At 42.0% G+C, this 15,215-nt stretch overlaps 1 protein-coding gene across 2 annotated transcripts in view; it reads left to right on the plus strand.

Annotated features, from left to right (window-relative positions):
* The first annotated feature begins 71 nt into the window (after nt 1–71).
* rnf128a (ring finger protein 128a) overlaps nt 72–15,215 on the plus strand; it is a 17,035-nt gene continuing 1,891 nt past the window's right edge. For both annotated transcript variants that reach the window (XM_027033079.3, XM_027033080.3), the window contains exons 1-5: nt 72–645; nt 4,623–4,867; nt 6,515–6,586; nt 6,702–6,784; nt 15,181–15,215. The exon at nt 15,181–15,215 is cut by the window's right edge and continues 62 nt beyond it. In XM_027033079.3, coding sequence (XP_026888880.2) covers nt 213–645; nt 4,623–4,867; nt 6,515–6,586; nt 6,702–6,784; nt 15,181–15,215 — 868 coding nt within the window. In that variant the 5' untranslated portion in view covers nt 72–212. The remainder of the gene's footprint in view (nt 646–4,622; nt 4,868–6,514; nt 6,587–6,701; nt 6,785–15,180) is intronic.

The raw sequence follows: 15,215 nt of genomic DNA on the forward strand, positions 1-15,215 counted from the left end.
GGCGACGCCCCGCCGCACGGCAGCCCCTAAAGCCCCCCCGCGCGCGCCGCTGGGCGTGTCTTTCGGCTGAAGTGTGGCGCACCTGTCCACGCCGAGCCGAAGGTAGTGCGCAGGTGTCCGGCCGTGCCGAGCCGACCGAGCGCAAAACGGGTTGCTGAACGTCACTTCTCTCCAGTTTTGTGTGGGGTTTTAAGTGGACGCTGCGCCAGGGAATGAGCAGGACCATGGGGCCGATCGGTGGTCCGCGTTTGTTTTCGTGGCTGGTCGTCGCGTCTTACCTTCAGTCCAGTGTCCAGCTGACGCAGGCCACGTACTTTTGTACGGCGTACCTGAACGTCTCTTTCGTCGCGCCTGAAACTAACCAGACAGTCTGGCGGCAGGAGGAAATTGGCCTGTACGGACAGGAATCCCCAAAGGTTCCCGTAGTCGGAAATGTCTATTTGCCTGCTCCGATCTACGGCTGCGATAGCGACGCTCATTACGACCGACCAAAGGACTCTAAAGGCTGGATCGCGTTAATCCAGCGCGGACAGGGCTGCACTTTCACCGAGAAAATTAACGTTGCGGCCAGTCAAGGAGCCATTGCCGCTGTAATCTTCAACGACTTTGGGACCGACAATCGTGTCATTCAGATGTCTCATCCAGGTACGTAGTTTTATCCAGAAGGGGCAACTTGCGTAGTTATTGTGTGTGCGTGTGTAAGAGAGAGAGATCGATCGATCGATTTCGACATGGTTGCTATTTGTTTGATAAGTCTGGGTCTCTAAACGTCCTTGTGTGATAGTCTGCTGATTATTGTCAGTTTAACGTTTAGGGTGGAAATTATACCACGTTATTATGTAGAATATCGACTTTTCCTCGTAGGCCTTACATCAGGATTGAACTGTAGTCTAGAACTAACGTTCTTTACAAACGGCATAGACTTACACAAGACTCCCAACCCACGCCCGGCCAGTTTAATGGGACCAGCAGTAGGTGAACAAATGATCAAAAACCTTAAATAAGAAAATAATAATAGCCAAAAAATATAGAACATGACTACAAAATCTCCAAATAATTGGCTTGCTTTGCTAATGCCATAAATGCAGACAGGTTAAAATGGCAGGTATTTTCAGTTGCTTTTCTTTGAAGTGTTATGCAAATTTCACGGCATGTGAACCCAAAAAGCCGCACAATGATGAAGTGATATTCAGACACATCACAGCTCTTCATATATGTATATAATAATCCGTGTGTGTGTGTATATATGTGTGTATATATGTGTGTATATATGTATGTGTGTGTGTGTAATATTAATATATATATATATATATATATATATATATATATATATATATATATATATATATATAAATTTGGATGTATATGTGTGTATATTTATGTATTTTTATTTATATCTATATACACACACACACACACACACACACACACACACACACACACACACACACACACACTGCCTGGCCAAAAAAAAAGGTCACCACTTGGATTTCACTAAGCAAATGGGTAAGAGCCTCCCATTGGATAATTACTGCATGGGTGATTGTTTCAGCTGGCAACAAGTTATTTAACCCTAACTGATGCAGTGAGTAGCTTCTCATTTGTTAAACAACTATGTCGAGAGACACATCCTGTAGTCGTGGAAAAGATGTTAATCTGTTTCAGAAGGGTCAAGTTATTGGTATGCATTAAACAGAGAAAACATCTAAAGAGATTGCTGAAACAACTAAAATTGGGTTAAGAACTGTCCAATGCATTATTAAAACATGGAAGGAGAGTGGGGAAACATCATCTTCGAGGAAGGAATGTGGTCAGAAAAAAATCTTGAATGAGCTTGATGAGCAATCACTTAAACATGTGGTGAAATCAAATCGTAGAAAAACAGAACTCGGGGATATATTTAATAGTGAAAGTAAGAGTATTTCCACATGCACAATGCGAAAGGAACTCAAGGTATTGGGACTAAACAGCTGTGTAGCCTTAAGAAAACCACTTGTGAGTGAGGCTATCCAGCAAGAATGGCTTCAATTTGCTAGGGAGCATAAAGATTGGACTCTGGAGCAATGGAAGAAGGTCACGTGGTCCAATGAGTCCAGATTTACCCTGTTCCAGAGTGATGGGTGCATCAGGGTAAGTAGAGAGGCAGCTGAAGTGATGCACCCATCATGTCTAGTGGCTACCGTACAAGCCTGTGGGGGCAGTGCTATGATCTGGGGTTGCTGCAGTTGGTCAGGTTCAGCAATGTTATGTGCCCAAAGAATGAGGTCAGCGGACTACCTGAATATACTGAACAACCAGGTTATTCCATCAATGGATTTTTTTTCTTTCCTGATGGCACGGGAATATTCCAAGATGATGACAATGCCAGGATTCATTGGGCTCAGATTGTGAAAGAGCTTGATAGGGAGGCTCATAAAAATAATTTTATATATTACATGTGAAGGGGGGGGGGGGGGAGAGCGCTATATGACCCTAGTGTGTGTATATGCGCACAGCCTCAATCTGCCAGGTCTGAGTGGTAGGTTATGAACACCCACTGAAAGGCTTGGACAGGAGGGAATTTTTTTTTAAAATATTAACTCATCTAGATCTGTCCAGCCAGTCCATTGTTTATGTAGCTAACATAAACTCACTGTTAATTGCTTACACTTGTGATCTGTTTTGCATGTAACGCCATTCCCCCTTGGCTTGGTTCCACTCTAGTATCTTGTCTGGTGTATGTTCAGTACCATTTTTGGCATATGATTGTTCTTAGTGTGCTCCTTTTATGGCTCATGAATGTGTGTTTGTGTGTGTATAATTATATAATATTGTACTGCATAGTTGTTGTGCAAAATAATATAATTTTGTACAATGTTTCTGTACAAAAATAGGCTTGGTAAAGAATCCAGAATATCATAATGGCACAATCAGAAATCGGGGGGAAATGTGAAATAATCGTTTTTATATTTTTAAAAAAGTTCATTTAATATTTTATTTCAGTAAACTAGTATCCTGTCAGTTAGCATTCAGCAAGGAGGATATCCCTAAACTCATGGTGAATAATCTCAATGGGTTATCACACTGTTCTCTTTAGGACAACACAGTCTGTTTCTAGAGATGCCATGAGAGATGAAGGGCATTTCCACTGTGTGCTCTCTGACACACTGAACGAACTTTTCAATGTTCCTCATGCTCACGAATCATTCGCTACTCACATGGTCACATGAAGGCATGTGAGGGGCTTCATCACCAGCAACTCAACTTGGAGCTGCCCACTCTGTGCTGGGGCTTTTGTCTGCAAAGGTCCAAACTCAAATTGAAAACACACTGAGTTTGGTGACTGAGTGAATAAAGTTCATTAATTCCTTTGCTAGTTGGTTGTAAGTTAGGCTGCACTTCACCTCGTGCTGTGAGTATTACTCTGTGGCCATGACATGAGACTTTCCCTAATAGAGTAGTTGTTGATGATGATGATGATGATGATATTATTATTATTATTATTGTTCACCAGAGTCACTAGTTTTGTCTTGCAGGACTGCTTTTAAAGGCTTACTGTGTCGGTCTTTTGTGTATGTACATGTGTGTACATGTGTTCAGTATGAGAAAAGCCTGAGGCAGCCAGCCTTGTTCATGGAGGGTGTAATCCGGCCCTTGAGCAGCCAGCCTTCAGTTTTTATTTAATTATTTAAAGGTGAATGACGCTCTGTGACCTCGGCTTGAGCGGAGGGCAGAGTTATATGATTGTACTGCTGGTAATCCTACACGCCTGCGGAGGGGGGTACATCATACCATTGCTTTTGTTTGCGCTCTCTCTCTCTCTCTGTGTGTGTGTGTGTGTGTGTGTGTGTGTGTACATGCACTAACAGGAGTGTCGGTATGTAGCATTCCATTGCCCTTGCTTAAGGTACAAACCTGACAGTCTTGTTTGCTTCTCTCAGCCAGGGCAGCAGCTGACCTCAGTGTTCCTGTCGGCATGTCTCATGTCTTCCTGTCCCCTTGTGAATATCAACGTGCACTGTAGCAAATGAGTGATGAAGTGATTAGGGCTATAAGGAAATGATTGTGGGATGACAATTGTTTCATCGTTGCAAAATCCCATTCCAACATTCGCTATGCCTGACGCTACGCCTGGTATGAGTGGCCCAAAATGGAGCTTCTGGGTGGAGCTGTCAGTACAGGCAAAGAATGATCGGGTGAAGAGGGCTTGTTTGGGCCGTGCGGTCAAATGTCTACAGCACAACTTAGACTTCTAGTGCCCAGCGTTTGGACTTCAGCCATCGGCACTGTTTGACGAGAGAGGCCGTGAGACTGGAGCCTAGTAGACCACAAGTGGTAAATGTGTAGTACACAGTGTGTGTTTGTGTCATGACAGGGGTGTGTAAGGATATGCGTGCGTGTGGATGCATGCATATGTGTTTATATGGGTTGTTCTTCATCTGACATGTTTGGCTCTCTGCTGTGCTGTCCAGTGTCCTTGGCTGTCCATGTGTCCCGTGTAGCTGTGGTAATGGTCTGCCAGTTTTAACTGCAGGACAAACAGAACACCTCTAAACACCTGAGATGCAGGCTCGTGTGTGTGCTCGTGTGTGTGTGTGTGCGCATGCCCATTTCGAGCAGCCTTGTTCTGTGTGCTTTTCCAGGCACCAGCATCGTCGCTGTGATGATTGGGAACACCCATGGGATGGAGCTGGTAGAATTGCTACAGTCGAACGTGGCTGTAACCATAGCGATAGAGGTGGGACAACAGCATAGCCCGTGGATCAGCCCCTACTCTGTCTTCTTCGTCTCCATATCCTTCTTCATCATCACCGCGGCAACTGTTGGTTACTTCATCTTCTACTCCGCTCAGAGACTCAATAGTGTCCGAGTACAAAACCGTAAACAGGTATATACACACACACACACACATATATAAACATGTACAACTTCTCAACCACACACACAAACACCCTTGTAGTCAACACGCGCATCCACATGCTCCCACACACATGTATTCATATACACACACACACACACACACGTGTATATGAATACACAGACATGCTTTCTCAACACACCTAGACATGCACACTCATATACACATACATGCGTACACACACACACATTTATGCACACACACAGAAAAAGGGTGCTTGTGTTTGTTGGATTATTCAGTATATTATCACACATGCACTGGAATGTGAAAACAGACACAAATGCATAGCACAGAAATACATGTTTTACACCTCTAGGTATCAGCATTCCTGTATTTCAGCAGTATTCTAGTTCAGTGGTATCTTGGAATCTAACCTACTATACTGGCTAGGATACCCTTCTCCAAAGCGACTTACAAAAGTGCTTCATCTACTCAGAGAATGTATCTGCTAAATGCCATAAATGTTACAACACATACACACAAAATAAAATATGCTACATTTGCCAGTGCTTTTTAGCCTCTGTAGAAATCCAGCTCTGTGTGTGTGTCTTGTAACAGGAGTTGTGAAGTTGTTTAAGTGCCGAGTTTCCCTTTTAAAATATTCAGACATGTTGGATGAATACCTGGGGGGGTGGGGTGGAGTACTCAAACTACTGCTTTAAAATCTCAAAGTGAATTAGCTGTGTGTCTGAGTGTGTGAGTTTGTTTGTGTGTTTGAATGTGAGCAGAATTTTCCAGTTAGGCAGGATATACCGGTTTATTCTGACCCTTGACTTCTGAAACTGGGCAAGCCTGCTTACTGTCGCCACAGCGACATGGACCATCACTGTGGCGATATGTGCAGCTTTTCATTCGTTAACATTAGGCTGTTAGTGAACCCTGACCTTTTATCACTTGATGGCACAGCTACAGTGTAGGACCTGCGTGTGGTAGGTGACAAACATGCCAAGCACACACACACACACACGCACGCATTGTGTAGGTTCCTATAGAGGATGTCCCTTGTTTAGCCTTTAAACATGTATTAAACAACCAAACACAAATGGCAACCAGTGAGGTAAATTTTCGAATCTTAAACGTTTGTGAGAAAATGTGTGTGTGTGTGTGTGTGTGTGTGTGTGTGTGTGTGTGTGTGTGTGTGTGTGTGTGTGTGTCTTTTAAGCAAAAGAAGTTTGTGTGGGTATGTGCACCTATGCAGACCTTTTGTCAGTAAGAATTATGCAATTACATGAGCATCTCACTCGTGGGTGTAGGATGAACTCGAGGTAGGGATGAGGTTGGGGGAGACTCACTGATGTAATCTTGGGCTTCATTAAATGCTCTGATTGCTAACTTTCAATGTTCTGAGATGTGTGTGTGTGTGTGTGTGTGCGTGTGCGTGCACAGAACGGAAAATGGGGGAATTTTGTATGACGGCAGAAACTCATTAAGCACTGACTCTGCTAGCAAAAAAGGCTTCCGCGTGAACCGTTGTGCTAGCCAGTCTCAGCTGGCAAAGCGGAGGATCTCTGCAGTCCTGGCTCGGCTCCTGCTCATCCAGGGCTGAGCTCAGAACTGTTCTTCATCCCTGGCATGTCATTATCATCACTGTCATTTCCGCTCTTGTCTCCACTCCAGAAACAGTTGAAAGCCGAAGCAAAGAAGGCTATTGGTCAACTTAAGGTCCTCACACTTAAACAAGGAGATAAGGTACGTGTGTGTAAGTCTTTTAAAACGAGTAGCAGCTGCAGTGACTAGTGTTCAGCAAATGTATATGGTCCTAAAACGTACATTACAAAGGCGCGTGTGTGTGCGCGCGCTGTAGGAGACCGGACCAGATGCGGATTCGTGTGCGGTGTGTATCGAGCCATACTCAGTTGGAGATGTGCTCTCTGTCCTCACATGCAGGTATGTGCAGCTACCACTCTGCCTCCTACATGCTCAGAGTATGCCGGGGTGGAACTTCTCCACGTGTTGCTATAACAATTATATTATGCATCACTATAACTGATGAGTGCAATTGCATAATTAATATATAATTGCACCTAAAATCTCTCACTCTTTTAATAATGCAAAGGCACTGTTTTACAGGCAAACACAATGGCCACTTTTGGAGTGTCTGTTGTTCCTAAATCCCCAGTCAGCTAGTTTTAAAGTTAAGCATTCAAATAGAAAATGAAGATGCAGACTTGGGTAAAGGAAATGGCCGGCCCTGTCCTTTATCGTAGGCCTCTGGAGAATTATTAGCATTAGTTTTAGGTATATGTACTTCTCAGACTCAAGGGAGCTTTATAGACAGATATCAACTTTTTTACAAACCGATGAGAAGCGGCAGCCAGTTCGCCTACAGCGTACTATCGATCAGAAACCATGACCCCCTGGGGGCCTGCACCAGGTGCAGGGGAAGGGGAGGAAGTTCAGACCAGGACAGAGCTCCAGCCATCCCTGGACATGCATACACACGGGTCAGATTCACACAGGACAGTTTTAGAATATCCAATCAACCTAACCTCCATGTTTTTGGACTGTGGGAGGGAACTTGAGACCCTGGAGGAAACCTACACAGACACAGGGGGAACATGGAAACTCCACCCAGATAGGGGCTCGAACCCAAGACCCTAGTGCTGAGAGGAACTACCAAGCCAAACAGCCACACAAAGAACCCACATTTTTATACATTTTATTTTATACACCCCACCTAGTGTTTGCATTCACCACCATTACATCCAAACCATACATTAGTAAATATATGCAAATTGTTATTCCACACCAGTTGGAACCCATTACCACCACATTCCATGAAAAGACTTCTTTTGACCTCATCCTAAAGAAGATTGTTGAAACGTTGAGTGGTTAGGAGGCTGATGCATACACTAAGAAGGGCGAGTCTTATTCTGGGCACATCCAGAGTCCATAATCACTAACAGTCCAGGGTCATAAATCCAACATGTAGAGTCCAAGAATACATGATTAACTTTAAGGAACTAAACACACGATGGAAAAAGGAGCAAGTTATTTAAAAAAAAAAAAAAAGGCAATGATAAGAGCAGTTAACACTAGCGAATAACAAAACAGAAAGAGAAAACATGAACTAGGCTGCGATTAACACACAGACTAGGAATCACCAACGAGGCCTGTGTAACAATGACCAGCCACAAGACAGCACAAACACAGGGATTAAATACATGGTCTAGTGAGCGCTAAAGACACAAGCGTAAGTCAGGAGTGGCAGAGAAAACGAAACCAAGGAACCGGACCACAACAAGGAAGTAAAGCAAAACGAAGACATGAGACAGGGTGCGAGGAGGGTGGCAAATCTTGACGATTGTTTTTCTATATGGTCCTGAGCCTGGTGGACCTCAGGGCTGACAGGAGGTAAATGTGAACTCTGACCACCAGGCCAAAGAGCAGCTCCCTGGAACAGCAGCCAGAGCACCCATTTATCTATTTAAACTGAACCAATTTATATACCTACAATTCTTCTTATGTTCTCTTTTATTACTAGTGTCAGTACAGTTGTTAGGAGAAATACCACGTGAATACTTTAAATAAATACTGAAAATTACATCGATTCCATTTACTAATGCTAAGTTTGCTACAGTCTGAACATTTAACAAGTCAAGAGAGTTCTCAGGCAGTTTCTGTGTTTTCTATAAATGCATAATATATGGATAGTTTCAACTGAATAACATAAGCACTTGAAAAATACATGAACATAAATGAACAAAGTAATTGAGACAAAAAGACATGACCAAAGTAAACACTTGATAAAGCTCATCCCTCACTTTCCCCTGCTCTGCCTGAACATGTAGGCCATACCTCCGAAACGAAGGGCACTAAGGACTAGCCTTCAGCTGAATCGTTTGTTCCGGCCATACATATGTGGACTTAGGCTCCCATAAGGAGTTCCATCCAGTACCCTGACAGTGCCTGCCTTAGGTTGTCCCAGTTTACACCCAGGATCTTACCCGTCCTCGGTCACATGCCTTCCTCGACTGACTACCAAATTAATTTACAATAAGTACACCAGTGTATGTCCTATGTGATGGGCCTGGTTAAATGGACAGTCTAGGCTACACCATCCGGTCCATTCACCAGCCACTAATGATATGTCTGTCCAGTCACCTTAATCAAAACATTAGCAGTCTGTCATATTCAATATACAACAAGGCAAACTTATGAAACATATCAAATAAATAAGGGAAATCATCATAACTGAAATAAAAACAAAGGATAATACTAAATTTCTGATTATAAGCATAATTCAGAGTACAAAGTAGGTCAAAGTTACACAAATTCATTGAGGGTATTAAGACCTCCGCCAACCTGAACTGGATATTCAGATGCGAGTGTGGTGTATCAATGTACTTGTGTACCATATATGGTGGCATCGCTATACCTTGATAAGAAACATCTGAGATGATAAATCGGTATCAACCACTCTCACAATTAGACTCTGGATACACAGAATAACACAACATACTCAATGCAAGTAGCGCTTATAGTGATACGTTTCTATTTTCAAACATTGAATCAAACCATGCAGTAATACTGTTATCAACGCCAGAGTTCACAGCTAATTAATTGCATAATGACTAACTTGGACAATGCTCTTGTCATAGAACCATCAGAGGCAGTATTGGAATAAATGTACAACATAACTCACCAAACATAACACACCACCTCTTTCAGCCAACAGCACATACAAAGCCACGTGGTTTTGCCAAGTCATTAATGAGGAGGCTTGTATTTGTTCAGCCACAGCATCATGGGTGTACTAATAAATCATTGTTGATTTTATAATAAATATAGCTGATCCAGTCAACATTCTTATTAATGCTAACCCACCCAAACAAGGAAGACTCAAAATCTGCTTTAATCTGATTTCTAGTCTTAAATTCATCTGGTACTCCCCTAGGAACCCCAATGGCATCTGTGTATATTTTATCATCAAAGCTGCCCAATACCACAGCATGCTTATGAATATGATTGTGTCCTTTTAATGCAACCACAGGGACAGAAACCACAGAAAAGGGAACTACTAACACCGTCCTTACGCAAAGACTTGTCCATCCCACTACCAGTCTTATATACGGCTCCTCACAATCAGGAAATGCGGTTGAATTGGCCCATGCTGCCTTCACATCAGTTTGATTTTCATCAGCGATGCGGTATGGCTCTGAGGACAGAATAGTGTTCTATTCTTCAATAAACCTTTGACAGGATGCCATATTTTTCATAATTTTAACGAATTGTGAGCTATCTTTGTATACTAAACACCAGCATGGACAAAGTTTACAATCAATACAGTCAGTGGAAATAAAGGGAAGAGGCCATATCATTGGCTGGGACCTACCTTTACTGCACACAATACAATTATCTGTTGTTATGATCTGGGCTGTATAACTGGCATGAGACAGCCATACATTATAAGTGTGTATGGTGCATTAACCTCTAACTGCTCCCTGAAAACTTCAAGTAAGTTTTAGTTTTTTGGGGTTTTTTTGCTTTTGTTTTGTTTTCTTTTGTTTTATTCTGTCTAGTCCTGTAAGTACTATGGAATCAATTGAATGTGATATGTTAGTGCACCTTAATCCTTCTGTAGTTGTGTGATTCACACATGTATGCTCATCTTTACAACTTAACCGTGACCAGTTGGTGGTGAAAACAATAACAAGGCAATCATGAACATTACACAAATAGTACCTCTAATACCACACAGTCCTGGATGATGCAATCGATGCCACAGAATCACAGTCATTGATCCTAAACAGTTTCTAAGTTCAACACAGCTCTGGTAGTCAGTGGCGCAATACGGGCGGCACTTGGCTCACACTCTTACTGTGTTGTCAACAGAGGTTGGATTCTGGATGACTGCTTACCACCCGTTACCATAGACTCTAAAAATCAAATGGAAATTTAGTCAGACTTCTAGTCACTGGCCTGGAAGGTCTTTTGTTTGGCCATCTTTGTAGTGTTCAGTGACGTGTGTGGAATGGCACTGTTAGACTTGGTGTACCAGTGGTCAGCCCTAGCTGCTCAGTAAATTTAGTGTTTGTTTTCCCAGACAAACCTGATTCTGCTCATTGGAGAGGGGCAGGTGAGCGCCTTCTGGTTCAATCACTGAATGTGAGCACCAGAGAACAGAGATTTTTGCTGACCAATAATTGAAACTTGCACTTTGGGCTCACCTACTGGAGAGAATGAAGTTACCAACTGCAGGCGATTTTCTCCCCCCGGTCCTCTGGGCACCTTCAGTAGCATCCTTCATTGGGGCATGTGCGGCCTATATGTCCAGGTTTGCCACATGTCCAGCAATATATCTGGGGTCTTTGATCTTGCTGACCTTCTGTTATTGGTGAACTTGTTGATTTCCACCAGCAAGTAAACACCATTTGGTGGCATGTTGACAGGTCTTTGCATTCCCCCTCGTCCTCATCCTCTTCCTTTTCAGCAATCTTCTTGGTCATCTCTGTTACAAAAGTTGAGTTCTTCCATGCTGTTTTTGAACTTGTCCTCTTTGTTCTTCATGATGAGCTTTCACTTTATCCAACTCTCAACATATTTTTATTTCTCTTCTTCACTTGCTCTTCCATTTCTCCCAACTCTTTCTGTAGAAGGTCATGTCTTCTTTTTGCCTGCTCTTCTGATTCTATTATCTCAGTTCATCAGTGAAATGGGCCTTTTTCTTCTTTGTATGGCTCATGCCTTGATTCTGATTGTAGTTCATGTCTTAACTCATTTTCCTAGTATGGAGTCTTTAACTGGGATGGTGAAGACTTTTTGTCTCATCATACCTTCTCAAATAGTCGACAGACTGCTTGGGTTAAGCCCTGAGTTTGGAACTATAAACGGATTTCATTTACTTCTGGCTGAATATCCATTCTCTACCCTGATCAAGGAAGGTGGTCCACTTCTTGTTGAGTCTGCTGTTAGGATTCCTTCTCTCAGCAGGCCTCCAGTCTGTTCATCAGTAGCCCTTATCTTCTCTTACCCTTCCATCTGTCCTTCTGCTTCAGTCCATTCTCTTGGAGTGAGTACTGGATATAGGTTTGAGGCTTCCTGTCTTGGGGCATATGGTGCTGGTATCTCTTTCTGTAGTTGAAGATGTTCACATTTCTCCCCTGCTTCACTCTTCTGGTTGTATTCCAGTTCTTTCTCCTTGCGTGTTTTTTTTAAAGCTTGTCATACTGTTTAATTCATGCCGTTGTTCAACTAATTGAACTCTGATTCTAATTTTTTGTTGTTTTTTAATGTCTCTTATTCGACATAATTCTTCATCAAAGGATCCTCTCATTGACCTTTTGCTTTTTTGTTCTTGCTAGTCATTTTGTTCCATTTCTTCATAACACTTTTCAATTCCTTCTTGTCCCTATTGTGTGATGATATTAAGGGGGGTGTTGGCTTTTCTGCTTTACTGATTTATTTCCCATAATGTATCTTGTTTGAGAAAATGGAGTGAAATGATGAATGGAATAAAACAACAATAAAACGATGAAATAAAATAGTAGTGACTATTTTCTAATTTCTAGTATCTGTTAGCTGTTGCTGTTCCTCTCTGCCAGTTGGATGGAGGGGTGTGTGTGTGACAGGCTCTTCTGTAAGTTGGGGGTGTGGGTGTGTGTGTGTGACAGGCTCTTCTGTAAGTTGGGGGTGTGTGTGGGGGGGGGGGTGTGACAGGCTCTTCTGTAAGTTGGGTGTGTGTGTGACAGGCTCTTCTGTAAGGTGTGTGTGTGTGTGTGTGTGTGTGTGTGTGAAAGGAGATCCCTGTTCCTCAGTTGGGAGGAGTCGTGTGGGTCTGTCTGAAGGAGCTCACTTTCCTCGCTACTTTGCCTTCAGCATTTCACATCTGCGGTAGCAGCCTGCTAAAAATAAAGATGTTCATCATGTCAAATATATTGTTATTTTTGAGTTTTCATGACAGTAAATGTCCAACAGCCATGCTCTGCCTTTGCCGTTTCTTAAATGGGGACCATTTAAATCATTTCCCTCTCTATTCAATGATCTTGAATTAGTAGCCATCCCCCTTTGGAAGTCAGATACTAAGTGCCATTTTATATCTAACATATAAATATTTTGCTTTGGAAATGCATTTTATATCTTTTTACATCACTCAGAGCGTCAATCTCTAAAACTACGTTGTATTGTCTGTAAAATGCTATATTACAGCCCTAGGTCTGTACACATTAATACCCTTATACACTATAAAAGTCTGGTTTGCCATTCAACTTTATCCCCTTATTCCCAATCTCTGTGTTCCTGAAGCTGTGTATCTGCAAATTTCTAGGGTTAAACCAGCCATCTCATTCCAATTTAAAAAGCTTTAATATTTTCTACACCGTCACAGCTTTCTGCTTATTCCCAACAATATCCAGGGCTCACCGAATTACTTCGGTCTTCCAGTAATGATGTAGCTTGTCTTCTTTCCCATATCACTTCCCTTTTGTCAATTGATGAGTGTGCTTCCAACTCCCTGAGCTCCCTACCATCTTCTGGTGTTGGCAACGGTTCGCCTGTCCCCCACTGCAAAGGTTACAGGTTAAACACTGGAATCAATAGCTCTTAAAATCCCCTTTATTTGCTCCCTGAGTCTCAGGTGAGAAAAGCGGTTTGTTAAATGATGCCATTCGGTCAATAGCCAAAGTTCACCAGTTCTTACGACTGCCAAAGTTCTCTCCCTGTGGAGTTCTTGTATGTTCTCTCAAATTAGAAAAGTCCCTGTGTTTGATCAATAAATTATCCATAAGTTTTTCATGTGTTCTTCAAAACCATTATTGATCTAATATGCTATTAACTTCACTTTAGACAAACAAAATAACAAACACTTAGATGAGCACTTTAAATGAATTGCATTTAATATTTCTCTTTGCACGCCTTTTCTTTTTTACACAACTTAAGTTTTTTTATCTGTCTCTCTCTCTGCACAGTATCTCATCAGTATCTCATCTCAGTTGTTTTAATCAAGCCAGGTTTTTTCACTTATTTTCATTGTTATAGCATGAGTTTTTCATGCAGTAGTTTTTATAACATGGATTTTTTTTCAGACAATTTACATTTTTATAGTTGTTCTCACTTTTGTACACAGGCAATGTTCGACCTATGACTCCTTTTTTACTGTTTTTATAATGTTAAGTCTGTTCTCATTTACCAACGCTCAGTCCTTACTTTTCTATGACCCCTAGACCCAGCCACTACAAAACTGTGAACAAAGGTCTGAAATTGCCAACTATGCAGAAGTTTTAAAAGTTGTCTGCTTACCTTCAAAACCTGTCTGCTTTTGTAAATTTCAACCCTCACGCCCAGAACAATACAACTTTTAGGTGATCTGACAGTTGGTGCAGATAACTGTGAGGGTCCACAGCCAAAGGTCCCCATAGTATGCGCCACCAATAAATGTCTTTTAAAACGCCACCCTGGGCCGTCAACGTGTTCCACAAAGCCACGAAACGCTTCAAACACCACATTCACTGGAAAAATGTTCAATGCTGCAGTTTAGTCACAAAAAGGAAAAGGTAGATCCATTTATTTAGATGACTGCTTTTCAGGTGAGCTGTGCTACACAATAGGAATAATTTATTTTAATAGGTTGACATTCTTCAATTCCTCCTGCATTTTGAGACATTATCGCGCTCTCTCTCTCTCAGCTGAGTGTGTGTGTGTGACAGTTAATTATGGATTTTAAAACCATGCTCCTTTGATGACTAACTCTAGTACTTGTTTATTACACGCATCATTGTTTATTATATATGTTTATTTTGCACTTCTAGTCATCAGTATTGATCCCTGTATTCTACAGTATTCTAGTTCATTGGTATCTTGGACTCTAACCTACTGTACTGTACTAGGATGTGCTCTAAGAGGAAATGACAAAGCACTTTTGTAAGTCGCTCTGGACGAGAGCGTCTGCTAAATGCCGTAAATGTGAATGTCCAGCTCTGTTGAGTAATGCTGATGTTCAGCAAAGATATTTTAATGCCTATCTAGTATAACTATATTTTGAGCTTTACTGCCTAATTGTTACAGTGGAGGCAGTTTGACTACATAACACAAACACTGTGTAGCTCAGCCTGCTGGAATCATTACCTTTTCCGCTTATTGCCACCAGGGGGAGCTGTCCTTAGTATTTATAAAAAACAATCAATGCATTATTCCTGTGTTATGAGAGAGCTGCAACTGTGGACTAGTGCTGTAGTTTCTCTACAAGGCATTGCTCCATGTTTTATGTAGGAGTCCTGTTGGTTCTGAGTTTTTTGGAATGAATTGCATTTATAACGTGTGTGCGTGTGTGTGCGTGTGCGTGGTAGCCATTTCTTCCATAAGGCATGTGTTGAGCCATGGC

The sequence above is a fragment of the Electrophorus electricus genome, chromosome 8, assembly GCF_041902795.1.
Source record: "Electrophorus electricus isolate QZ-2024a chromosome 8, ASM4190279v1, whole genome shotgun sequence".
NCBI lineage: Eukaryota > Metazoa > Chordata > Actinopteri > Gymnotiformes > Gymnotidae > Electrophorus > Electrophorus electricus.